Raw genomic sequence first — 27,345 nt, 5'->3', positions numbered from 1 at the left:
GAGGGGCTGGGCGCAGCCCCCAGGCCCCGTCCCTGCTGCTGGCGGGGGGAGGTGGGGAAGCTGGGGGTGAAGTTGAGCCTGGGACAAAGTGAGGGGTGGGGTCAAAGGGTGTTTTTAGATTTCTCACTATCCTGCTCTGTTATTAGTTGGGAATACATTTTAATTGCCATAAGATGAGTTTGTTTTGCCCATGATAGTACCTGGTAAGTGATCTCCCTGTCCTTATCTCAATCCTTGGGCTTTCTATTGTTATTTTCTCCTCTTGTCCCATTGATGGAGGGAGAGCGACAAGAGTGGCTTGGCTGGCACCTGGCATCCAGCCAGAGTCAACCCACCACATTAACAGGAGGCAAAAAAGGAACTACAAATTATTCAATTAATATTCATAAAATACTCAAGGGCTGAAAAATATCTTGCATCAGGAGATATGGAAAGTTCAATCTGTTTAAGTTATAAAAACCACAGTATAATGATTAGAATACACAATGGATATAAATTTTCCCTTGGGGAAGAAAACACCAGGTAAGAAAATTAATTTTACTTTTTAATTTGTGAGAAAGAATGAAGCAGATGACTGGACTCCGAAATGACACATGAAGTATTATCCTCCTCATGAGGTGAGGCCTTCAGCAGCCCACTGAGGTGTTCACCTCATGAGCCTTCTGCAGTCACCACCCTCGGTGCAGCCAGCTTCAAAGAAACTTTCAGACAGTGCAGGTGGGAAGCTCACAGGCCTGTGCTGCTCCTCAGGCTGGCTGGGTAACACCCATGTGCCCCCTAACCCTGTCAAACCCATGAAACGCACACAGTCTGTCATCCTTCTCCAAGTATTAAGCGGGAAGTGCGGGGCGCGCGGCCACAGAAGAGCCAGCCGCGGGGTACGGCGCCAGCACGCCCCCCCCAGCCTCCGCCCCAGCGCCTCCGGGGCGCGGCACCAAGAGCCTGGCACCGCCGGCAGCCTCACGCAGGGCCAGTCCCGCCGCCGCCACCGACGGGACACGGGGCCGCCGCCGCCCCCGGCCGCCCTGAGGCGAGGCGTGCCCGCACCCTCCAAGCCCCACCCGCCGCGTGCCGCTCCGCACGTAGCCGCCCCGCCCCCGCCTGCCGCAGCCCGCGCGCAGCCGCCGCCGCCGCCTCCTCCCCGGCCATGACCTAGCACCGCCCTGCGGGCCCCGCCCCGCGCCGCGCCTCCTGCGCCACACCGCCCGCCCCCCGCCGCTGCCCCCGCCCCGCCCGGTGAGACGGCGCGTGCCTCAGCTGTTTCCGGCGTGCTGGGCGCGGCGCAGGCGCCGTAGCGTGGCCCGGCCCGGCTGGCGGCCCCGCGCCGCTGCCGTTGTCGCTACCGCCGCTCTCCTGCCCGCTCCGCCGGGGCTGCACCGCGCGGGCCGCGGCCCCAGCGGTCGGCCCCGCTCCCGTGGGCGGTAGGCCCTGCCTGGCGCTCGGCGGCGGCCTGGGGAGCGCGGGGAGGCGGGAGCCGTTGCCCAGCAGGTACCCGCCTCCGCCGGGGTGGGCCGCGTCGCTCCGGGGGGGTGTCGGTGAGCGCGTGCCAGGCACGCGGGACTCGCGTGCGTGACGCAGGGGTGGGTGTGGGCGCGTGACGTGCGGCGGGGGCGGCGGCCGGGGCCGCTCCGGGACTCGGTGCTTGTTTACGCGGCCGCTCTCGAAATCGTTTCTGCGAAGTGGCGCAAGGCGGGCAGAGCCCGCGCCCCCCGGTGCCTATATAGGCCCGGCCGCGGCGGCGGGCAGCAGGAGCGCTGGCGGAGCGGGCGCGGCGCCGGCAGCTGCCGAGGAACCTGTAAGTAAGGCGGCTGCTGCCCGCGGCGGTGCCGCCGCTGCTCCCTTGGCGTGGGCCTGCGGCCGTGTGTGCCTGGCTGACCTCTGGCGCTGTGGCAGGAGCCAGGGGAGCCCGAGCTTGCTGCTTAGGCAAGTAATGGGTTTGCCCCTGCGGTTTCAGCAGGAGCTTGTATAGCCGTGTGAAACTCTGATCCACCCCAGAAACATCTCTCTTTGTAGAGTAAGGGCTATATACAGCCTTTTGCTCTTAAGTTAGGAACGTTTTGTTGAATTTGTGGCTTTATGCTGAAGTTTGCCCAAAGAATCGGTGTGCTTCCTCCCTGGGAGGAATTTTGCAAAGGAATGGTGATACATAATGACAGTTTCATTTGAAATTTGCTCTCTCTGTACGAGTTTCTCTTCATTGGAAAGACCAGCAAGCAGTTTTCTGTATGTCACTAAATACTTTCAGCAAAGTATTTGTTGTGGAGTGTTGCTCAACATGAACTTAAACTGGCCTTTAAGGAAGAATGTGTTGAAATAGAACTGTTGGGATAACACTACCATACGTCCTCAGCGGCAGATATCCCTGTAAGATCATTTGATTTGATTGTCTTTACTGAAAGAATAAGCGGCCTGCTTTAAGCAACATTGTGGGTTTAGTTTAACTGGGTTTAGGGTTTCATTTTTGCTTTCTTTTTTCTTTTTCAGATAACACGGTGATAGGAGACTTATTTATTGAGATATATTTTCTGGAATGAAGTAGACAAGCAACGTAGAAAAGGTTTAATTATTTGTAAGTAATGACAGTTCATCACTTCTCTTTAGACACCTGTTTGTTCTTTGTGATTAACCCAAAAAGTCTTTGGTGGAAGCAAAGAAACAAATACCTGTATTTGTATAGACCTAAAGTCTGCTGGAGGATAAATCATGCCATTCACCTGAGAGTTTTTCATACAAGCGAGCCTCAGTGTAAATGGGCCAGAAGCAGAACATTTTGGTATAACAAATACATTTACAGCCATGACCTTTTATACTACAGAGTTTCTAAACTTTTAACTTCTTCTTCCAAAGGACTTACGAAAGTGACCAATCGCATGTCACGAATTAAGAATACTATAGAATCTGTTTCAAAGGCAGTGTCTGGCACTCACAGTGAACTGGTTTCACGGATAGCTCGATTAAAGTCACACTCAGGTACTCTGGGAAAAGCAAATAAAAGTAATGCAGATGCAAATAACATCAGTGCAAATCTGGAAAATGATGAACAAGTCACAGATGCCAGAACTCAGGAGGATTGCAACAGAGGCCCAGCTGCAAAGATACCCAGTTGTGCAAATGAAGACTCAGAGTCTGTGTTAGGAAGTTCAAGTGGCACTTACCAAGATACTTCGGAAGATTCAGTGTCTACTAAAACACACCTTTTTCATATAAGCTACTTTTCTACAAATTTTGGAGAGACTTACAACTTCATAGCTGATCATATCAACTGGTACTTTAATAATAATTTTGTTATGGATCAAGAGAAAAAAAGGAATGCTTTATTACAGGAGTCTAAAAGCAAAGAGAGGAATAATCTTAATTCATCAGAAAATCCTGTAATAAGTGAAGAAAAGACAGTGGATTCAGCAGCTGCTTTAGCTCCTGAGGCAGAGACTCTGGGTGCTGAAAAGACAAATACCACTCTTCCAATTTCCACTAAAAAAAGTATTGTAGACTTTCTTTCCTATCCCAGTAACAGTGTACAAGCTTTTGTAGACAGTTACATTGGTGGGTTGGTTCCCAAGTTAAGATCCGATACAAAAGTTGTTTCACAAGAAAAGAGTAAACAGCCAGAACAAGAAGTATCTGAGAAGGATGAGGAGGACAAAGCAAGGGAAGCTAAGACTGCAGAAGAGAAGGAAAAGCATCTGTCTCTTCAGAGAGAAAAGGCAAGTCTTTGTTTAATGTTATTTCTTTATATTTGATTTCAATGTCTATTTTATACAAGTGTATATATATACATGCATGTGTATATACCTGTATGTAAACATATATATTTGTATACATTAAATATACACTTACATAAGTATATACCTATGTACGTACTTACTTACATATAAGTACATATGTTCTTATATAAGTATGTGTGTACACTGTTGTGGTTTAGCCTTGGACAGCAACAGCAGCTCACTCACTCCTGCTCTGTGGGATGGGGGAGAGAATCAGAAGAGTAGAAGTGGGAAAACTCGTGGGTTGAGGTAAAGACAGTTTAATAGGTAAGCGAGAGCTGCACACGCAAGCAAAACAAAACAGGAATGCCTTCACTACTTCCCATGGGCAGGCAGGTGTTCAGCCATCTTCAGGAAGGCAGGGCTGCATCATGTGTAATGGTTACTTGGAAAGGCAAACATCACAACTCCAAATGTGTCCCCTCTTCCTCCTCCTTCCCCCATCTTTATATGCTGAGCATGATGTCATACGGCATGGAATATCCCTTGGGTCAGTTGGAGTCAGCTGTCCCAGCTGTGTCCCCTCCAAACATCTTGTGCACACCCGTTCTACTCGCTGGGGTGTGAGGAGCAGAAAAGGCCCTGACCGCGTAAGCACTGCTCAGTGGTAACAGAAACCCCTGTGTTACCAACACTGTTTTCGGCACAAATCCAAAACATAGCCCCATATACTAGCTACTATGAAGAAAATTAACTCTATCCAGCCCAAACCAGCACATACACATATATAAAATCTATATAGTTATATATACACATACTGATGTAAGTTGTATAAGCTTACATATACATACATATGCTTATTTATAAGTATATAGATGTATGTATATAAAAACCTTTATATCCTCTTTATATAAGTACATATATTTATGTGTAAATTTATATATACGTGTGCATGTAGTGTGTATATATATATGTTCATATGGTATAGGGAGCGGGTACATAAATATAGATAGATCTAGCTGCTTCTTTTTTGTTGTAGTTACAGTAATCTTACACTTCTTCATGGTCCAAATACTGTGATTTCAGAATTGCCCTGAAAATACATCTGAGTACGTGCTGATATGTTTGTTTGGTGTATTGTTGCTGTGAGCTGTCCAGTAAACAATCAAAAGGTTGCCTGTTTATGTTTAAGCAATGCTTACTCGGAGCCTATAGTAGATCTCTAGTACAACATGTTGTCCATTACTTCTGAGAAATCTTAAAATAACAGTTTGGAATTAGTCTTGACAAATACTACACATTTCTTAGAGTAGTTTCATGTTATTTTTATAACTTTATCTTTTTTTAGATTATTGCAAGAGTGAGTATTGATAACAGGACTCGAGCTTTAGTTCAAGCCCTACGAAGATCCTCTAATAGAAGAGTCTGTATCAGCAGGGTTGAAGAACTCACCTATCATCTTCTAGAATTTCCAGAGAGCAGAGGAGTTGCAATTAAGGTGCAAATAGTCTTCATGTGTAGACAAAAAATAAATATGACAGATAAGTGACATAAAATAACCTAAAACTTTCTTCTCTGGTTTTGTGGAATAGAAATATTTTCTATTTGTGGAGATTACAATGTGAATGTCTCTTTATAGCTGTTTTTTTAGCTAGTTCAAGCAGGTTCACATGCAAACTATCAGTAGTCTAGCTAAAGGCTTTTCAGATTGCAGTGTTTAATTTAGAAGCATACCGCATTGTCATGTGGATAGGTAATATAGCTTAGTGTAGTGATAGGCGAAGGTTGTACACTCTGTACTCTGTTGCAATTGACCAGATAGGAATGTACAGTACAGTTGATCTGCATACACACAACAGTTTTTATGCTTGTTTGCATGCTTCCTGTGAAGAGAGGTGATATGAGTGTAGTATTCCCGTCACGTAATTTCATGTTATCCTGTCCTACTCATTCTCTTACCTGCAGTGAGAGGATGAGAGGCGGGTAGTAGACTGTTCTAGTAATACCAGGCAAATCACAGTATTTGTCAGTCTCATGTCTTTTTCCACAAGATGTGAGAGGTGTGTGATGTGAATTGTGGAATTTCTGGAAAACAAATCTTTGGGATTAGAGTGTAGGCCAGGTGAACCATCTGGGCAGGGTACAGGTTGGGCATCCACATGAATAGATGTGAATTACTTTATTATGAAAGAGTACATTCACTGCTCCAGTTTTGGTTATAATACTTTATATATTTATGATAATAATTGTACGCTTAAAAATTACTCAGTGTGAGGAAAAATTTTAATTTTTGTTTTGATGTTGGTGTAATTAGAAGGCATTTTCTGTTTTGAAACAGTGTTATATTTTCTCAACAAAATCTGGGCTTTTAGCTATAATTTGTGTGCTCTATACTTGAGTTTATATTTGGCCAATGTGACATGGAAGTAAATAAAACTAAACTGCTGGTAAATACAACTTTTCTAGCTATTAAAAAATTTACATTTCACTTTGATTAATTCTGATAGGGATTTACTTTAGCAATGAGGTGTGTACAACATAATATTGGAGTCCTTTCCCTTGTTAGAGAGATGAGTAAATACAGATGTAAAGATGTTTACCTCTGATTTTAATATATTGCTTTTATAATTAAATGCCGAATTAGTAAATTTAAGCATGGATTCTTTTGGTATAAACATATATAGTTAGAATGAAATATCTTTGTATTTATCAATAGGAAAAATTAATCCCATGCCTACTGCGACTGAGACAGGCAAACGATGAAAGTCTTCAGGCTGCTGTTAGAGAGACTTTAGCTATAATTGGATATACAGACCCTGTGAAAGGCTGGGGAATTCGAGTCCTTGCTATTGATGGAGGAGGTACAAGGTAAAACCTCTGTGTTTTTTATATACTTGTAGCTTTTTTCATACTGTAACTGGAAAGAAACTTTCGGTTTCTCTTTGATAAGTTTGTGCCCAAAGATGCAATATACAATTTACAGTTCTGTTCCATTTGGCTTATTCAAATGATGGGTATTATTTTTGAATGCATTTGTGCTTAAATTTCCATGCATTAGTAGCCCTATGACACTGAAATTGCCTGTTAGCTACACACTTAGTGCTTGGATTGGCTCACTTTTCTTTGGAAGTAAATTAAATGGTTGTTTGAGTTAGTCTGCTCCCAAGTCTGACCTTAGAAATACAAAATTGGTGTGAAATGCTAGAAGTAGTTTATGATTGTGTTGTCTTGTACTTTTCTGGAGGGTGATCTGCCTTAGCAGAGCTGGTGTCATGACAGAATGAACAGGCTAGTGGTGAAAGCTATTCTATCCATGCTGTTGATTTATATTTCTTCTACAACTAACACTTTTTTTCCTTGAATTTATGCGCCCCGTGTCCTTAGTAATGTGTGCTGTAGTTCTGCATGAATTTATGCACCTACCATAATTTTTGAAGAATAGTGGTAGAGGCCTGTTCATTAAATATGAAGTCTGATGTTTAATAAAAGCTGTATTTTCAGGCCTATTTGAAGTCTTGTTGGCAAATATTTACTGATTAATGAATCTTTATTGGTAGAAAGTGAAGTGATTGCAGAAGTACAATTTCACAAGCTCTTTGTTTCCTCAGAGTATTTTTTTACTTGCATCAGTCGGTTGCCTTCAATAAGGAGTGAGCCTATGTCACAACTTCAATGTTTGTGTTTGCAAAAGTTCATGGTAAACCATGAAGATTTTACAAAGTAGAAGGAAGGATGCTTCACATATGACAGCATGATGCCTATATGCATAAATGAAGTGTGTTAATTTTTCTGTTAGATTTCTAGGGGGGTGTGTGACATTATAAGACACCTTATCTTTAGAAAGTGTTGTCTGCATCTATAATGCTAAATGAAATGAGTCCAGAGAGTGAGCCTGAATACTGACTACTGGCTGTTGTGCCACTTAATTGATGATGTTCAGCAGGTTATAGTTATGGACTGGGTTGACTACTGCTCTTCAGCACAAGGCAGGACAGATTTGGGAGCAGCATGTAGGAGGTGCCATTCTCAGCAGAACATGTTGGCAAGATGGTGCTCCTTTCGCTATACACAGTTCTTCAGCTACAGCCCAGCAGAAATAGCACCTCTCTCTGCTTGCCAGATGTTCTGTTTCATGTTGTAGAAGCGTAAGTCTGATGGTCTGGAATGCATCTGACTATTTCAGACACACTGAATTGAAGCAAAAAAAATTACAGACAGAAAAATCCTGTGCCCCAAGGGACATTATATAAGACCAAACTTTAAGTGCTGTGTGGTGTGGATGCAGCTAAAATCTGTCCTGAGTCTGCATCCACATAAGATGCTCATTCCTGAGCCTTTGCTACAAAACAATATGGCTGTAGCGGTTGCATGCTACTTTTGGTATGCCTGAGTATGTAATTTGTATTTAGTATTCACCATTCCCTTATAATTGTTTTCTACTACCCTTTTCTACTACCCTTTTATTCCCTGAAACATTCAGGATTCTTGTAGTTAGTGAGTTATAATTAGGCAAAGGTGGACTTAATTAGAGCTGTGTAAGATAAAACTACCATTGTATGTGAAGGGGATTTTTTTGTTTCAGGGGTTTAGTTGCACTTCAGACTCTACGGAAACTAGAAGAACTAACTGGCAAGCCGGTTCATCAGCTTTTTGACTACATTTGTGGTGTAAGCACAGGTAATTGTTGATACAAGTTGGAGTTTTGCTATCAATATAGTAAAAGAACATCTGAGAATAAATGCAGATTTTGCGGAACTTGCTGATTTCTGACTTTGAGTGTAAGCTGGGAATGCAGAGGTGTGATTTTTAAAGTTGTTTTTTTTTTCTGAATAAGAACTTTGGGTGATTCATGATATACTTGTAACTTCAAACTGATTTGTCAGGTTTTTAAGTGAATGTGAAACCTTCATTTTGCACACACGTACAAACATCTTAAAATCTGTTTATGGGCCTTTACAGACAACTAAGGTAATGTCCCTCAGGGACTGATCCTGGGCCTTTAGTGTTTCGTGTGTTTATTAATGACCTGCACAGCAGGACAGAGTATGTCTGTAGCAAAATCTTGGATGATCTAAATTAGAGGAAGTAGTCAGTACAGTGATGCCCTCTGTTTGGATTGGCCTGTACAGGCTGGAGAAATGGCTGGACAGGAACCACCTAAAGTTCAGCAAAGCCAGGAACAAAGCCCTCCACTTGAGATGAGCCGACTGGCTAGAAACCAGCTTTGCAGAAAAAAGACCTGGTCTTGTTAGAACAAGTTGAGTATGAATCATCAGTGTAGTCTTGCAACAAGGAAAGCCGACCACATACTGGCTTCTGTGCACAAGAACATACCCAACAGAGACATTGACTCTGTTTGGCCCCCGTATACCAGGGTTTGGGCTCCTCAGTAAATCCTTAATCTGTTGGGTACATTGTACATACTGAGTCTGAGAGAGGGCCAGGGGGCCAGGGAACTGGAGATCATGACATATAGGGAGAGTGCAAAAACTGGGTTTATTCAGCCTTGAGAGGAGAAGATCAAGGGGAGGCCTTACTCTGTTTCAGCTAATGGGAAAATACCGAGAAGGTGGAGCTAGATTCTTCTTGAAGGTGCACAATCATAGGAGAAAAGCCAACAGACAAGTTGGAATATGGGAAGTTACAATTAGGTGTAAGGAATCATATTTACCTTGCAAGGATGGTTGGACGCTGCAAGGAGTTGCCTGCACAGGCTGTGGAATGTTCATCCCTAGAAATACACAAAATTCGGTGGAACAATGCCTGAATAACCTGTTTGAACTGAAGGTTCCAACTGAACCTGTTTGAACTGAAGGTTGGACTAGGTGACCTTTAGAAGTCCCTCCCACTCTTAATTGCTCTTGTGACTCCTTGATAAGTTACGCCTCCCTAGGAAGTGAGAAACTCAGAAGCATAAGGTTCTTTTAAAAAGACAGTCATCTGTTTCAGAAATTATGCTAGACAGTAGCAGCATAATGCTGATTTCTAACATAAGAGTTATGCAGCTGTTCAATAGCTCAATTTCCTTTAGAAACCCACGTTCTTCACTTTTTTACGCCCTATGCTTATCTTCCATACAGTTTAATTGAGAAATAACATTAAATGCAGATCACCATGAGAAGCTATAATGTGTGTGTTTCCAGAGATTTGCTTAATAGGTCCAAAATAGAGAAGAGGAGAATATTTAGGTCTACTAGACAGAATTTGTTTACAGGCATGATTTATATAGTTCCTTGCTTTAAATTTTTAATAGTCTTTGAAAAAAATCCCATGTTAGTTAATTTTGCAGTACGTGGTTGTTTCTTTGGAAGGTAGTTTCACTACAAAACACTTCTCTAATGTCTCCTTCAATCATAATAAAGACATATTATCTTTGATGGAGAGGGCTGCTGTTCTTAATTCCACTATTCTGATAAGAACTAATTTTATTCTTAATTCTTCACCAGATTTGGGGGTTTGTAACCATTCGTAAGTACTTAACGTGTTCTTTTAAGCTTTGCTTACACTACCAGGTTTTTGTCTGCAGTAGTCCAGCTTGCAGTAGTAAGTGACAAGACATGGATGCGAGAGGTTATACTTACCTGTCAGCACGTGCTAGCGGTGTGCCATTACCATTTGTGTCGGTGGTTCTTATGCCAATAGGTTTTGCAGAAGCTTGCAGTTGGATGAATTGTGGTTTACAAAAGTGATGTATTAAATGGCTTGAAGGGTGCCTCTTGTGCAGGTTTGGGTTTTTTTCTGCTCTGCTTTTCATCTCTCAGTATCATTTAGCTGTTTTGCCTTTTGAGGTTTAGAAATAACCAGTTTGCTGTGAATTAGCATCACAGAGTCCACCTTTGTAATTTAGCTTCCCTGTACTTCTTTCCACTGGTTGTCACAGGGTGTAAATGCAGGCAGTCCCAGGGAAAGATCACTGTGATGATGCAGAGATGGGCCCTGCATACTTAGGTCACTTGCTTGTTGCTGAGATCTATATCTGGGTATGGAAGTACCAGAAAATCTGCAAGCACATGCAACACGGTGATGACTACTGAACTTTTTTTATCGGGAACTAAGTTGATGTAAATTCTTTACTGTCTGTTCCGTGCAAAAATCCAAAGATGAAAAAAAGGCAGTTGAGAGGAGGAAGTGCCATTGCCCCATGAGCTGAGCTGCTAGGAATTCTGTGAGGGTGATTATCACTGTTTTCTAGAGTATGACATGCTTTCGTAGATGTGCAGAGCTCTTAACCCATTGCAGATACGCTGTGAATGTGGCTTGTATGTTCTTTTCACTGCTACTGCAGTCTCCCAGTGTATTAAAGATGTTAAAGATACTAATAGTGATGCACTTACAATTCAGTCACAGGGAGCAGTTAGTAACATCAAGAGTACGTGAACAGGCAAAGTGCATACTCTACAACATTTTCAAATGTGGTGGTCTCCTCCAAGAATTATAAAAATACAGGTTGTTTTTTTTACCTGAGTTTCTATATTGAGCTAATAGTTAGTGGCATTCAGATGCATCATATGAGGAGTTCAATCATTGTCATACTGGTATCAAAGGTTCTCTAAGCATATTGTTTTCCAGTGCATTTTATTACATCTGAATTGTACTGGTATCTTTGATCATCAGTTTTGGATGTATGTGAAGTTTGCATAAAGACTTTACATAAGGATATTCTCCCAAAATACTCCTCCCAAGCTGTTAAAAACAGCATAGGGCTAGTGCCCCAGTGTATTCTTGCAGCCTTCAGCCATTTGCAGATGAGAAGCCTCCTTAAACAAAGCTGGCATCTGTCTGTTGACATTTTTTTTTGTTTTGTTTTAACCCGTGTTGTCTTTCCGGTTCTGAAATGCATTTTGAAAATATTCCTGATAGAAGAAAATTTTTTTCAGGAGAACTCATGAATAAGTCAAGTCATGGTATCATACTGCTGGGAGCATCATCTCATTTCCCAAGGGGAAGGATCAGCTGTGTGTATTTCATTATTGGCAATTTCCTAAGAATCATGTCAGACTTCTTCAGAAAGTCTGTGCTAGTGCTCCAGTGTCTACATTTTGGGGGAAAAAAAATCCAAATCACTAACGCGGATCTTCTGTTGGAGTTCAAATTTGTTTGCTCTTGTCCTGACTACTCAGGAACATGGATAACTGAATCTTACTTTTTTTTGCAGCAGCAGCAGCCTTCTGTTCTTTTAAAGGCTTTTGTCATAGCATATTTACTCAGACTTTCCTTACAGACCGATTTTCTTCACCTGTGATTGTTTTTGAGGGACTTTTGAAAAAAAGAAAAACTGCACAATTGGTCCACATCTTTTTTGAAGAATGTCATTCGGGTCCAGATACAGCACTTCAGTTGAAGTCTTACTAGTACTGAATAAAGAAGGAATACTTCTGTCTTTCAAGTTACATTCTTGACTGTACTGTGTCTTGTTAGGCAGCTGTATCCCTGTGCTCTTCAAGATAGGCTCCTTAGCCTCCTAGGTTTTATTGAGGGTTTTTTTTTTCCTCTTGTTGTTGGGCATCAAGGGTGAGATGGTGGTGGAGTGTAGGTGTCTGTGATACAGAGCAGGATGTAATGGAAGCATCAGAAACTTTTTTTCACTAGGCCATCTAGCAAGAGCCTGCACTGTATCTTGGATTTTGACCTTACTCCCCTGTGGGGGTTGGTTACCAACCAGCAGGTTTCAGCAGAGCCCTTTAAATGTGTACCTTGACTCTGGTATTATCTACTGCCATGTGTGCTGATGCAGACTGCAGGTTTTGGTGCTGTTTCTTATGAGGTGAAGTGAAAATGAATTTGCATTTGGTATGAATTTTGACTCTTTGTCTTTGAAACTGTTCACCAAAATAGAAAATGCATTATATTGTAGAATTGGTGCTGGAGAGTTACAAGAAAAAGAAGAAAGAAGGTAGAAGAAGATTTGCATGACTCAGGAAAATGGTGTTTCTCTGCTGGTAGATGTTTATGTTGAATACAGGCATTTGGTGATTTGGCAATCAAGTAAGGGTCTCTTGATGAAGGTTTTTGTCAGGTGGGCCCAGGTTATATCAATCATGTGTGCTGCATTTCAAAAAATTGAGACCATCAGTCCACTGACACTCAGCTGTCGTGGTAAGTTTGTGAGAGCAAAAGAAGCTTGGAAGTAACTTTTCCTTTAAGCCACCTGTAACTTTCTTTATGTAGTTCTTTCTGCATATGTGTTTTATTCATAATCTATTACAAGAATTTACTCCTGTTAAAATGTATTTTCTTTTCCAAATTGGAAAAATGTGTTTTAATTATTCCTAATGCTTTGTTACATGTCCTCACAGTATTACACAGTTGGATTTCAAGTTTGTATATGTCCCTTTCAGTTTAATATATCTAAGAATTGTAGCGATGCATTAATTGTATTTTTCCACAGTCCATTTTGTGGTATTCTGCAACCGTGCTTTTTGGATTTTGTTCCTTCAAGGGTAGGTCATAATTTTTTTAGGCACACACTAGATGGCAGTGTGTATGAATAACTAATTGTAAATGGTTGCAACCAAATGTATTCTGAACTACTCAAAGCTCCCTTCTTTTTACAGAATTTTCTTAGAATTTTTCTTTACTGACTCAGAGTTTGCCAGATAGCAAGTAATGCTCCAAATATATTTTTAATACCACAGCATAGATTCTTCTTACTAATTTCTCTTTCCAAATAAAGCAATGGATTCATTTTGCCTTCTGCCATATATTTGTTTGCAGGGATGAAATCTGCATAATGAGATAATGCCATTTTTCAACTTCTAGTTTTGTCTTTGAAAGTAGATTTCTCCTGTCTTGTTTATGTCCTTCTAAGGCATAGTTTGTGATCTCTGAACAGGAATTTAGTGATATAAATATCAGTTGATCTTCCCTTTTCAAGATAGATATTCTGCTAACCTATGAACTACATTAAATGGGAATCTATAATTTTACTCCAGGCTATGTTTTACAATTCAAAATATTTCTTTTTCAGGAGCGATACTAGCTTTTATGTTGGGGTTGTTCCATATTCCTCTGGATGACTGTGAGGAACTGTATCGCAAGTTAGGATCAGATGTTTTTAAGCAGAATGTCATTGTTGGAACAGTCAAAATGGGTTGGAGCCATGCCTTCTATGACAGTGATATATGGGAAAAAATGCTCAAGTAAGTAACAAATGATCAGGTGAAAAGTAATTAGTATGTCTGAGAGCCTTTGGGTTTGTATTGTTTCACTGGTAAGCAAATTCTTAAAAACTAGAAAGGATTACCATATGCTCTTATTCTTTTTGAAATAGCCATTTTCATATTTACCAAAACGTTGAAAGCCCTTAATGTAATGATACCTGTTTCTGGGGAATAAAGTAAGCTTTAATGCATGATTTCTGATTATAATCCTGTATGCTTGCCAGCTCTGCTTGATCTGACTCATTGTAGATCTACAAATTGGACTTAGCCACCTGGTGCGCCTTTTTTCTTACACGAAACATGGTGAGAGCTGAAATAGTGTGCTGTAGTAGGGGGGGTTAATTTTAGCTGCTATATTGAGGAGTTTTGTCCATTGCCCCTTTCTTTGAAAAGGGAAATGAGCTGTAAGGATTGCAATGAAAAATTGTTCGCTGTGTCAAGAGTTCCAAATGAAATGGTATTTTTTCATAGATCTGCATACAAACACATATAATGGATATTCAGGAAAAGTCATTGAAAGGAATTACGATATTACAGTTTTATTACTTAGTTTTATTCATCTTTATTTGTATTGATAGTTCCATTCTTTATAGTTTTTAGCAAATGAATGTCATAGTGCCAGCTTTTGGGAAACTGCTACCGAAAGAACTGAAACAACCTTCTCTGAGAACAAATGAAAAATAGTAAAAAATTTCTTTGGATAGGTAATGACATGTTCCTTTGGCAACATGATTAATGTGTTTTATGAGATTGGAAGAGTTTTTTCTAGAGATTATAGCAGAAATACTTGTGCCGCTTGAGTTTTAAGCATCTCACTACTTTGCTGAAGTGGAGAGAGGCTTCCAAGCACCACTTCTCTGTGCTCTCATATATATTTAGGAATAAATGTGTTTAAAAAATTAATATAATTATTTTTTTTTCTCAGATATTTGAGTTCCTCTTTTTTTAGAAAAGGGATTTTTCTCTGCTTTTCTTCTTTTCCTGCCCAACTAAAAGAGTTATGTGAAAATCAGAATTGCCTCATGTGAAAGTATTTTAAATGCCTTTAATTAAAATGCTAATTTTTTTGCAGCCACATGTAACACATGAGGGAGGTAAAGCACTCTGCTCCTGTGCAATGGACAGAATGCAGGCAGTTACTTTATTATTCACAAAAAAAAAATAATTCATTTTAGTGGACAACAAATTACTTTTTCTTGACCTAATTCTGCATTGTTGAAGGGAGGTGCTATGCCTACAGAACATTTTACTGAAAAAGCAGGGATTCCTGCAGGCTTCCTTGAGAGGTAGCCTAGAACAAAGGGAACTGAAAGGTTATAGAGCATTTCTGTATGGCAATAGGAATGTCAGGTCTCTAACTTTCAGTCATTCCATGGGAAAGCTGCTTTGTTTTGGTTTCAGTTTAAAAGCTTTACTTATTCTGGGTGGCTTTTTGTTGTTTAAATGGCAGTAGACTTGTCAGCCTTGCTTGAAGTAGTTTATCTGTGTGCGAGATATAGGCATGCAACATACATTTAGCCCTACTGTGATATTGAAAGTATTCTTGCTGAAAATAATTAAGCTAATTTTGCATGCATTCATAAGGCATATTATAAATTCAATTTCACAAAATGACAGCTTATTTTAACTAACTTTTTATTCTGAGCGCTGGAGGGAATTGATTTTTGTGTCTTATGTATATGTTTATTTTAACTATTCTTGTGTATTCCCTGAATTGCAATTTGAGGACTGGTTTTAATCAGTTTTATTACTTTGTGCAGAAAATTATACTTACTCTATATCAGTCATGTTATATTGATTTGCAGTTGTAAGAAGAACGTGGCTTATAGTTCCAAGTTTTACTGGGAATTTGTAATCTTGAGAAGCAGTCAAGCACTGTATAGAGGGTAGGATAAAAGCAACGTGTTCCCTGTTGGTAGGAAAACGGATAATGCATGTGTTTGAGCTTAGAAATAACAAAACTTCAAACCAGTATTGTTACACAAATTGAAGTATAAACGGAGACTGCTCTCCAGTGACTAGACGTGCAACATTCTATACCAGTTAGTCGCTCCAGACAAAAAGAAAAAGAAGGGCAGACAAGTTAAAGCCATAATTTGAGATAGTAAGGGATCTTAAGAATTACCATTCTTATCCCTTCTTCAAGGACTAGGGACTATTCAATAAAATCAAAATCATGAGACACTTCTTTTAACACAGTATGTGAATGAATGGTGGAATTAATTGTGTTGTGACTTCAGTAAAGAAAATAATTGAACAATGAGGCTTGACAAAGACATTCATATAATATGCAATTACAGTATTACTGCAAGAAACAAAATTTAAATAAACTTGGAGCTGATGCTAAACTTTTCTCTTTACACCTTAATGTCTAAAGTTGCATAGTTGTTTAAGGGATTTTGTGTACCTACTCTAAAGCATCGGTTCCTGGCCTTCATGAGAAACAGCATGTGGGAAAATTATTTGTCAATTCCTATAATTAAGTAGTAGATCTTGCTTGTGCAGTTTTTTACCTTTTGTGTTCAGGGTTTGGGAAAAAATATCTAATACAGATACTTAGGACCTGCCTGTCATATCTCGCCTCTGTCAATCTCATCTTATTTCTGTATATTCCTACTTCATGGTTCTGTGTGCCTTCGTCTCCTTCTGTGATCAGCTGTTGAGTGCAGATGGCAATCTTCCCTTTCTAGCTGGTGACTCTGAGACTGGAATTAATGCATTTATTGGAAAAAATAAAGTAAAACAGCATTATTGATGTAAAAGCTGTGTCAGCAGCAGTCTTCAATCATAGGACCAGAAGCTGTTGTCTTCCCTCTCAAGGACATGTACACAGGCTTCCTTCAAGCACAGATACCCACTAGTGGAACAGTAAATTGTCCTACTTCCAAATACAGTTTACTGTCTGCATTGAGGACTACAGCTATTGTAGCATTTAAAGCTTCTTTTATCTTCTGACCTGACTAGATTAAGGTGTTGTTTTTAACCGTGAGAGCGCTACTACCTACTGTCAACAGTAGTGTCAGCTATAGATGGATGATCTGCTAACAGCACCACATGGAATCACCTTACTTAAGTGTGACAATACTGAAAACAGTTTTTGCAGAATAAGGTAGATGTGTTTGTGTGGTCTATGCTCAAGGGAAGGAAGAAAATTATCTTTACTGTAAGCTAATTGAAGTTGAAATAGATGCCAGTATGAGATTATTGGCTGATACGCTGATATCTTTCAGTCTGCTGCATTAGGCAGGAGAGCTACCTTCTAGTTGGCAATTAGAATACTGACCCTAATGCTGATGTGATGATAAATTAGTGTTGACCACTCATGTGATTTCACTGTCAGATTTATAAAAATGTATGTGTATGAAAAGATTCCACTTCAGAAAGGGGTGTTAAATGCATATTGAATTATTTTTATGGAAGATTACATGTAGATGTTTTAACTTTCTTCTGAATCATGTAGAATGGCATAAATCATGTAGAGTGGCATCTTTCTTTCCTTAGCTTTTGTTTTCATAACAGTTCATTATAGTAATTTTCTTTACTATAAAACCACTTAACAAAGTGTTGATTCTTTTGATTCTTAAATGTTGGAAAGTACTCCGTTTTCTTGTCACAAGGTAGTTGAGTAATCCTGATGATTTGTGGTTAAGTATGTGGTGAAGTGAGTGAATCCAGACCTCACTTTTCAGACTTATTTGCAACAGCCTAGAAGCTTTGAAATATTGATCCATTGAAGTCAACTGTAGAAATCTGGTTATTAAAGTGAATTCCAAGGATTGTTTCTATTAAATGCCAGGTTCTCAGAAGTAAGTATGATAAAAATATATGTCTTTTTCTGAATGCTATACTATGGAGTATTCTCAATTTTTTTTACCCTTCTTTGTAGAGAAAAAATGGGCTCAAATCTTATGATTGAAACTGCAAGAAATTCCAAATGTCCAAAGGTAAGTACCGTTTTCTAAGGTAAACACTGTTGTGTATTCTACAAGCAATTTTAAGAGTTCTGAGTAAGAGTACTATCCCTGGAAGGATATTGGTTATACAGCATGAGTATTGATTAGCTCTCCAAGCTTCTGTGAGATAACCTGTGCTTTTAAAGGATAAAAATTTATTAGGTTATAAAACTTTTGCAGCAATTTCTCCTATTTTTAATGTAATACTTTAACTTAGAATATTTCAGAGATATTAAAAAGCTTATTAGCAGAGAAATACTAGGTCAACTTCTTGAAGTTGTGCAAAGTTTGCTTTTTCGTATAAGAGCATTCTAGTATCTGGAGATCCTAGTATCTGGAGTATTGTGTCAGTGATGGTCAGAGTTACTGTGTAGTGACAGAACAGGGTTTCTTCTTACTTTTATCTGGATTACCAGGTTTTCTCCAGTCACATTCATAGGCCCCAAGATCTCTGCTTTTCCTGTATGATATAAAGGGCACCAATTAATTGGAGGGGTGTTACGTACAGCAGCAGCACGTGAGTGAAAAATGAGAAAGCATGGGTATTTTATTTTTGGTGAAAAATAGGGTGTGAAGAAAGAAGAGAAATATAATAGCATGTATTTCAAAACAATCTGTAATTAACAGGTGTTTTGGTGTCATAGTACTATATTCCGTGCTTTACTGTTAAATGGAAGATATTCACATTTTTCTAAACATAGAAACACAAGCTTGACTGACTGCATTCCCAGTCCATATCTAAAACAAGGACATGAAAAGGCTGGAGTGGTATGCTGCTTTCTGAGAGAGAAGCTATCCTATGCTGACTTGAAAGTTATCTTTGAACTGGGATCTTTGGCTTCCTTCCATGTTCTTCAGTAATAAAATGTGAATATAAATAGAGTTGAAACTAGCTATTCCCAGTAATGGCTTTGTAGCACTGGCAGTGGTGGCACTCTTTACAAGGCACAGCAAAATCAAAATAAAATGTGCAGTTTTATGCTGTGCTGCTGTCAAATTCATGGCAAGATGGATTTTTCCAGAAGATGCTCAGCGCTTTACAGCTTAGACTGTATCATGAAGTAGGAAGTGTATATGAGTATTACCAAAAATTAATTCAAGCATTGGTTTGATAAGTTTTCTATTAAGTTTTCCAGGTTTTTTTTCTTACTGCTTCTAGTAGTATTCAAAAACAAACCTTCCTTTTGACAAAAAGAGGAAACTTCCTTCATGAAATGGTGGAGTACAAATCATGCACGTGTGTTGCTTCTGCATTGTCATATAGAAATTTTACTTTTGTTTTCTGTAAGGATAGACTTCCTGTGAATTAAATGGTGTATCTTATGTAGCTGAAGAATTGAAATGAATACAGTGGTATCACAGCGTCAGCTGCTAGTGGTGTTAGTAATGTTTCACAAAAACACTATACTCTGTAAAATAGTAAATGAAATAGACTTGGACACCCATTTGGCTGCTGAAGAGTATTGTTCTGACAGTGCCAGCCAGGCTGGGTGCATCATCATCAAAAGGTCTTGCACATTCTAACACTGGGTTGTAACTATAGGTACTCTCACTTCATGTGATTAAATCTGTAAGATACAATTTTTTTGCAGTCATACACTTTGTTATATGGAAGTACCATTTTGGCTTTTCGCTTACATTTACATATGTAATTTTTGTTAATGATGCTTCAGTGTCCTTACAGAAAACCTTGAAAACTTATGTTTGATTCTTTTGGGTTTTAATTTGGGAGAGATTCTCCCTGAAATCCTTTAATTGAGGTTGCAATATTAAGTAATCATTTACTTGGAGAAAGAAACTGATTGATGTTTCCAATATTTGTATTTAATGGCATTGTTGCATTGCTGGTTACAGACTTTTGAGAACAAACTGCTATTCGTAAAGGCAAAACATGTTATCATATACATGACACTAGCTTTTTGTTTAAATATCAGTGGGTAGATATTGGTAGAAACAGAATATAGACAGTGGAAACAATTTCATGTTAAAAATAGCATTTTCTGGAACGAGTTTGATGTTTTTTTGGTTTGTTTCTTTTTCTTTCACTTTTTAAAATTTAGCTAGGCGTTTAAAAAAAAGTAAATAAACAATGAACCGAGTAGGATTCCAGAGACACATTTACTGTATCAATTGAATTTCATATTGCAGAAGCTGTCTTTCTCGTGTAACTGTTTTTATCATCATATATAACTGCTTTTGTTTCTCCTAACTCACTAGGTAGCTGCAGTAAGCACCATTGTGAACAGAGGAACACCACTGAAAGCATTTGTTTTTAGAAACTACAATCACCTTCCTGGTGTCAAGTCTCATTATATTGGAGGCTGTCAGTATAAACTGTGGCAGGCCATCAGAGCATCATCTGCTGCACCAGGTTACTTTCAGGAATATGTTTTGGGCAACGATCTTCATCAGGTAAGCTGAAATCTCCTTTAGTAAGTATTTTCCAATATTATACCTGAGAAAAAAGTCTGAATTTCTGAATCAGAACTGAACAAGTACGTTGGTAGAAGAAAGGAAATCTAGGACAAACATGGGTAAGAAGGGAAATTTTTAGCTTGTGTGGCCCTTATAGAACTAGAAGGGGAATAGGCTTAAAAATCTTAGTCTTCTCAGTGCAAACTTAAGCTCTTCTGCTGTTCTTTTCTTCTCTGCCTGGCAGGAAACCTTATATGAGTTGTAAATTGCCTTTGACTTCCTGCTTACAACTGGTATTTCATTGAGCATTATTTCACTAAGCAGATGGTGTGACTGAAAATCTAACAATATTTTAGTGTGAAAAAATCTATGTATTTCAGTGTTCCTTTTATTAGTGCATAATTTCAGTTTATGGTCTGCTTTTAATTCTTTCCATTGATAGCATATTAAGCTCTACCCTGGTTCTGAGATAGTAAGAAGAGTAAGAAATGGCAGTAAGATTAAACTCAGGACAACTGCAAAAGAAATTCCCTTGAGGATAAAGCAAGTTTTCCTGTCAACAGTGTATGCTACGTTACTGTATTATAGCTTCTGTTGGTGACCCTGATTAGTAAAGAGCAAAGCAAATTATTTTCTTTAATAGTTTTTTAACCATTGTGTTCTTGTCCTCTAGTTCACCTTAACTGTTTTGCAATTCTCAAGAGTTTTAAAAGAACCCTTCCAGTACATACTAATTTAAAATTATTAGTATGTCTTTTTAAAAGATCTGGTACGGATCTGTGGCATCAATGACTACAAAAGGTGACTGAACCCGAGACCTGCAACAAAGACAGCATAGGATTCTATCACTTAAATTTAAAGAAAGCATCTATTATACTTCCATGTATTAATTCATATGATGGCACTAGTCTTAACAAAGCGGTAACAGCATGTTTTGGGTAATAAGATGTACCAGGATCACATACAGGATTTCTCATGGTGTCCACTATAAGGCTGTGTAATCTCGTTAGCACTGTAATGTGTGTAAGTAATAGTGAAGTTTAACAGATAAATAAGGAGTATAAATTGAAACAATGAAAAAATGATCAGATGAAGAGATAATAAACAGAGTCATTGATACAGAGAAACAGCTATAACTTAATCTGGAAAAAGTCAGCATACTTCTGTATTTTGAATTAACATTTATAAGGAGATGGAATAATTATATTTAGTTATGTCAAAGCTCTACAGAAGTTGTGGGGTGAAGGGGAAGGGTTCCCATGGAGGGCGGGATGGTGTTACTACATCAACCAGATTCTGAGAGTTCTTCCGTTTTATTCTTGTTTGTTTCCCCTTTTTGTTTAGGGTCTTCCCCCCCACCCTGCCTCCCTGAAGTGATACATTTTGTTATCCCCAAAACATTTTAATCAGATTCTACCTGAAATGAGCAAATAAGGTTTTGGGGTTTTATTGAAGCTAAAAATGGAGTGACACATCAGGTATTGCAAGCCTAATCACTGCTTGAAATCCTGAAATGTGTTCATCTTCCATCTGGCCAAGCAAAACTGGAAGGGGAGCTGCTTTAGCCTTTGGAGCTATTCCAAGCTGCTCCTTAACTGCTTGAATGGTCAGTGTTAAGCAATGTGAAGCACTTTTCTTTCTGTTCTCACCTTTCCACCCCCTCTTTCCTTGAATTGAGAGTACCTCAAAATCTGTCTATGCTTCTGTATGAAGAATATCTAAATAAGCAACATGATTTTTAACTTCTACACGGTGCTTACACAATTACTTAACATAATTTCTGGATTGCCAGACTTGTGTGAAATGCAGTAAGGTGGGTATTTATTTCATCCATATTTAAGTCAAATTTACCAGACTAGAGAATGCATGATTAGTGGTAACAGATCAGATCCAGCATTCTCCCACACACAGAACTAGAATGAAGTCTAGTTCATTTTTCCTTACTCCAGGGTCGTTGGACAGAGCCTTTTTATATGATCTTAACCAACACGGTTCCACAAACTTGCCATTCGTTTGTATTTGATGTATTTTAATTACTAGAAAACAAGGACTTAGGATGTGGTTTGCCTTTGTAAGCCATAAAAAACTAAACATGTTTTCAGTACTAAAACTATTTATTGTAGTAGAACTAGATGTTAAATTTTCTGACTTTAACTTCCATATCATCTGAAAATCTCCCTTCTACCCAAGCATGATATTTAAACACTTCTGAATTCTTCTAGAACCCAAAGTTTGTCACATTTCATGTGTCTCATGCTTTTCTTTCCCCAGATTACACTTTTCTTAGAACACTATTCAGTGGGGGGTTGTGCTTGGTTTTTTAATGGACAGCTGGCTAGCAAGGTGCTGCATGGGAAATGCTACATAACTATCTTCAGGCAGATTTCTATCTTGGATTATAAATCTACCACTGTACGCTTAAGCTACCTTGAATTGCCTTGTTTTAACCATGGGGTAAGAGCCTCCACGCATGCAGCAGACTGTTATACGTTTTTGGGTGTAATGATACCTCAGTGGAAAATGCAAGGTAATCTGGAGTTTTATCTCTGTTAAAATATCCAAGATTAATTGGAAGGAATACATATACATAAATATATTTTTAAATAAATAAAATCCTAAATGCAGTCATTTTCCTGTTTAAAATATATTTGTGATTATTTTTAAGGTATGTTCACTCTTATCCTTAGTTATAACTCATATCGTATATATGAGAGAGAAGATTTTTGTTAAGCATCTTTATTCTAGAAATGTACTGCAATTGTCACGTTAAGTTCCTCAGCCGAGTCATGTATGATACCAATGTTTGTAGTTTATATGGTGATATTTGCTCTTTTCTGTCACAGCACTTTAAGCCTGTACACTGTCCAACAGGTTGGGCTGGTTTTGAACTACAGAAATAAATGAAACTTAACACTGATGGACATTCTGAACAGTACCATGACTTTTGAAAAGTACATCAGCAAGTACACATTAATTGTAAATAATAATTTATGCCAAAGGCTTAAGTATTGTAGTACAGTGTCAGAAAGAATGGTCTTTTAAGGATTTTTTTTTAACCGATTGGAAACTTCTATTAATTAATCAGCATAATCTCTTTTCTCAACATAAACTATGCTAGTTTCTTACTAATTTATATATAATATGCTTTTGCAGTGTTGATATTTCTAAATATTTCAAAAAATAGAGATGGTGAAAATGTGAAAATGTAGCATGTCTGAAAATTCCAAATAGTGTAAATAATGAGATTTCCTTCCTGGCTTTGAAGTTTGGGACTCTAAAGGTTTATATATAGAGACCAGGTTTTGTATTAGCTTATCTGTTAGGTATACATTGAAATCTAAATGAAAAGCACTCTGGCAATTGATCTGACTTAGGACTCTTCAATGTGTGAAAATACTTATTTTAATAATAGAAATTCAGTGGATATTTTTTTTTGTCAGCCTGCATATTCTTGTATTACATTATCTAGCTTTTTTTGAAACTGGAGTCCCTTTGCAAACCATATAAAGTACTTGAATGAGAGTTATGCATAGAGTTCAGAATAATTCATAAAGATTTTATGTATGACTCTAGATGTATATGCTGGAATCATGCCTGAACTGTAGCTGTTTGCTTTAACACTCACTTTTCCATAATCTATATATTTACATATGCATGTGTATTTGTGCCCCTTCTCTGGGAACATTCCAGTCTGATTTCCTGTGCTAGTCACTGTAAATGTTCAAGGGGATTATAAAGTGTGTTCATTTTTTAAATAAGGTAATAAATTATTTTTACAGTTCTTCTGATGTAATTGTTTAGAAAAAAGTTTCTAGGTGCCTCAACATTTATTCTCATTTGTGCTGCAGATAAGCTGATGCCAGGTTTGTTAGATTTCTGCAAAAAGTAAGCAGTTCAAAACCAAACAGCAATATTTACATTCAGGTCAATCGTGCCATGCTATCTGGTTCCACTCTGTTAAGTAGGAAAAAACAGTGCAGCTGTTAGTAGATGGGGGGGAGGGGGGAGGATTAATATTCTTTGTGGTTCAAAAGAGGAACACATTAACATTCAAAAGGATTTAATCCCTGTAACATGCTTCTCCAGGAACTGTGTGAGTCAAGAGAGAAGAAGTCATGATGTTACAATATAGAAGCTGTATAGCCACGTCTGCTTTTTTATTTTAAAATCTATTTATGAAGCACGGGGGGCTCTTAACCTCTCCCCAGTCTTGTTACAACCAGTGACTCCACACACACATACACTTCCTGTGGTGGGGTAGTGTTTCTTGCATCTATGCCTCTTCTTTTTTTTTCCTTTTTTTTTTTTTTTCTCACCCTGTAGTGTGAAAAGCGTTTGGGATATTCAATAACGTTGCTTCAGCAGACAGTACAGTATGCTGAGAAAATTACCAATTAATTAAAAGAGCAATTTAAGATTTAACAAAACCATTTTGCAGACTTTTACTAGGTTTTACAGCAAAACCTAAATTTTTCCCGCAGGATTAATTAAAAGGGGCAGCAGGGATTGTCTGTGGGTGGTGGCTGTGGTGGTGAGTTTAACAGAGCCATTGTTTTTTCTCAAAGTATAGTCAATTCAATACAAAGGACTTGATTACCTTTTTCTTGATAGCTTCCCATGATTTCATGTCTGCATTACAGTTCCATTTATGAAAATGCTGGTGTTGACTTCACAGTAGTGTTCAAATAATCCTCTCTTCTTTGGGCAAGATCAGATAGCAAAGCAATTAAATTGGCAGTTAATCTATTGGTGGAGTTTTAATAGTGCAGGTGTAACAGGATGAATGGTGAGAGTGCAACCTTGAAATAAAACGATGTAACAAAATTTACAAGTCTCACCTTCATTAAAAAAGGTAATATACAGTTTATTTACATTTTTCAAATTTTTCCCTTCCTTTTATGAGGCAATAAATCTGTAAAGCCGTTTTATCTGTGTAGCTTGTTACAGGAGAGGCCTTCAAAAGTGATTCGCTTAGTGGATCCTACCCTAATTGGTTTTACATGGTAGCTTTTAAAATTAGATTCAAGAGTGCTTCCCAGGCTCTAAGAAGACATGGAATATAGGTCACATTGAAGTTCTTTTCATTCTTAGGATATGCCATGGTGATCAGTATACACTAGAGCTTATACAGACTGCGGTTTAATAGGTGTATCTTGTTCTCACAATGATAGAAACAAATATTTCTTTGTTTCTCAGTCTGCTTGTTGCCATACACATTTTCCTACAGCCTTCAAGGCGGTGTTGCCTACTGTTTAAGGAAGAGAGAATTTACGGGAATGTGTTGACTACATGGATACGTGCATTTCTTTCTCTCTTTGCTTTGTAATTTTCAGTTTCTTTTCAAAAAAACCAAATCTCATACCCCAGAGATCTGTGATATTTATTTTTTTTGCTTAGACTTCTGAGTCCATATATCTTTAGTGACACTGTTTACCAGCTAATACTCGCTATAAAACTAATCTTGTAAAATCAGAGGAGGCTGGTATAGTGAAAAATCATGAACTGAATCAATTCAGTAATCTCCATACAGACAATCTAGGTTGCTGCTCTCAAGTTCCGATGTTACCAGCCACCATTTCTTAGATTAAAAAGAACAATCTACTGTCAGTTCTTGATAGTTTGTAATTCTTATTTTCCCAGGTTGTCTGTCTGTCTACTACAGATTCGAACGGGGCCATATTTCCATACGAAATAGCCTTGTGATATTCGTTGCAAATAAAAGCCTAAGAATGTAGTGGGACAATGGATATGCTTTTACCTCTTCTGTAAATGAAAGCTTATTTACGATATATACCAGTTTGACACTTAGTGCAAACAATCACTTCGTGCTTTGTCAGCTGCTGTCCAGCCTCTAATTTGCCTTCTGTATTGTAGTTCAAGAAACAGCCCTCTTGTTCAGTACCTTAGTACTTAGTACTTTAGTACTGTGGTAGAAATAATTTTCACCAAAATGTGCACAAAGTCTTTTAGTCCAGTACCCAGTGCATTGCCATTAGTCGAACTGGGCACAATGTCTAAGCCCTATTTCCTGTACTGAGGTCCTCTTTCAATGCAAGGATTAATCTATAGTGTTAATTTTGCAAATCCCAAATTGGCTGGCAGTCTCTTCACAGATTCTTTACCTCACAATGTTTATTTTAGGGGGGGTATATTTACACTGCTGTTCTTAGTAACAAATGTATTTTAGATTTTTTGGATACAGAATTTAGAATTATTTCAGCTGGTATTTCCTTAGGGGGGGGAAAATAAGGGAGTATAGAATGAAACAGTTTCCCTTGGGCCGAATTCAGGCACCTCTCATGGTCATCAGCTACATTATAGACGGTAGTTCATAAACATGTAAAGCTGTCTTTGCTGTTGGTACCCATGTAGAAGGTTATTTCAAGAAGGTATTTCATTTTTACATGGCCAAAAAATTTCTCTCTTCACTCTTCAATCTATTCCTAGCTAATGGATACAAATTTTCCCTGTGCCAGTACTGTTCTCTAGTTTAAGTTTTCTTCTTCTAGTATTTACCCTTCTGATGTGTATATAGAAAGCACTCATATCCTTTTTTTATTTTATTAGTCTAAATATGCCAGTCTGTCTCAATCTTGCAGAATAGACTCTGTTCTCTTGATCATCCTCATGGTCCTTCATGGCACCTGCTGTAGTTTGAGTAATCTTTCTTGAAACTGGACTATTCAGCGTGTTTTGGCGTGACCCAAGAGATATTGTGCAAAGTTGAATCATACACCAGTTTCAAAATCAGCATTTCTAAATGAGAAGCAAAATTCAGAAGAGTTAATTTAATCAGGCTGGAACACTATTCTAGATGATGTCTTAACTGTGTCATGTATTTCATTTTTCAGAGGAAGGTACAGCTGAGAATTACAGTTGCCTTTCCAAAAGCTACTTCGTATATAGGTGGTTTAAATCACTGTGGTAGCGCTCTACTTGGATCTTTTTCATGGTTGGTCTGATTCCAACTTAGTTCTGAAGAGCACAGCTTTGTGTTTACGAGCACTTCGCTTGGCTATGTGTCATCTCCTTTGGGTTTCCTTAGAGTTGCTCTGTATTTACAATAAGGCCTTTGTATTTGCAAAGCCTCTTAACTTGATAGTAACAGATTTC

General features: G+C 38.6%; 1 protein-coding gene across 10 annotated transcripts in view; it reads left to right on the top strand.

Annotated features, from left to right (window-relative positions):
- The first annotated feature begins 1,272 nt into the window (after positions 1–1,272).
- PNPLA8 (patatin like phospholipase domain containing 8) overlaps positions 1,273–27,345 on the top strand; it is a 42,420-nt gene continuing 16,347 nt past the window's right edge. For 3 of the 10 annotated variants that reach the window (XR_008822037.1, XM_056340049.1, XM_056340050.1), the window contains exons 1-8: positions 1,276–1,488; positions 2,485–3,704; positions 5,053–5,202; positions 6,421–6,572; positions 8,287–8,381; positions 13,672–13,843; positions 17,751–17,808; positions 20,035–20,229. Coding sequence is in view for 9 of the 10 variants with exons in the window: in XM_056340049.1 (XP_056196024.1) it covers positions 2,577–3,704; positions 5,053–5,202; positions 6,421–6,572; positions 8,287–8,381; positions 13,672–13,843; positions 17,751–17,808; positions 20,035–20,229 (1,950 nt within the window). In the remaining variant the exon portion in view is untranslated. The other 7 variants (XM_056340043.1, XM_056340047.1, XM_056340048.1 and 4 more) reach the window with 7 other exon arrangements.

The sequence above is a fragment of the Falco biarmicus genome, chromosome 5 (genome assembly GCF_023638135.1).
Source record: "Falco biarmicus isolate bFalBia1 chromosome 5, bFalBia1.pri, whole genome shotgun sequence".
NCBI classification, from domain to species: Eukaryota; Metazoa; Chordata; class Aves; order Falconiformes; family Falconidae; genus Falco; species Falco biarmicus.
The sequence above is the reverse complement of the archived record's forward strand: the minus strand, read 5'-3'. Positions and strand labels throughout refer to the sequence as shown.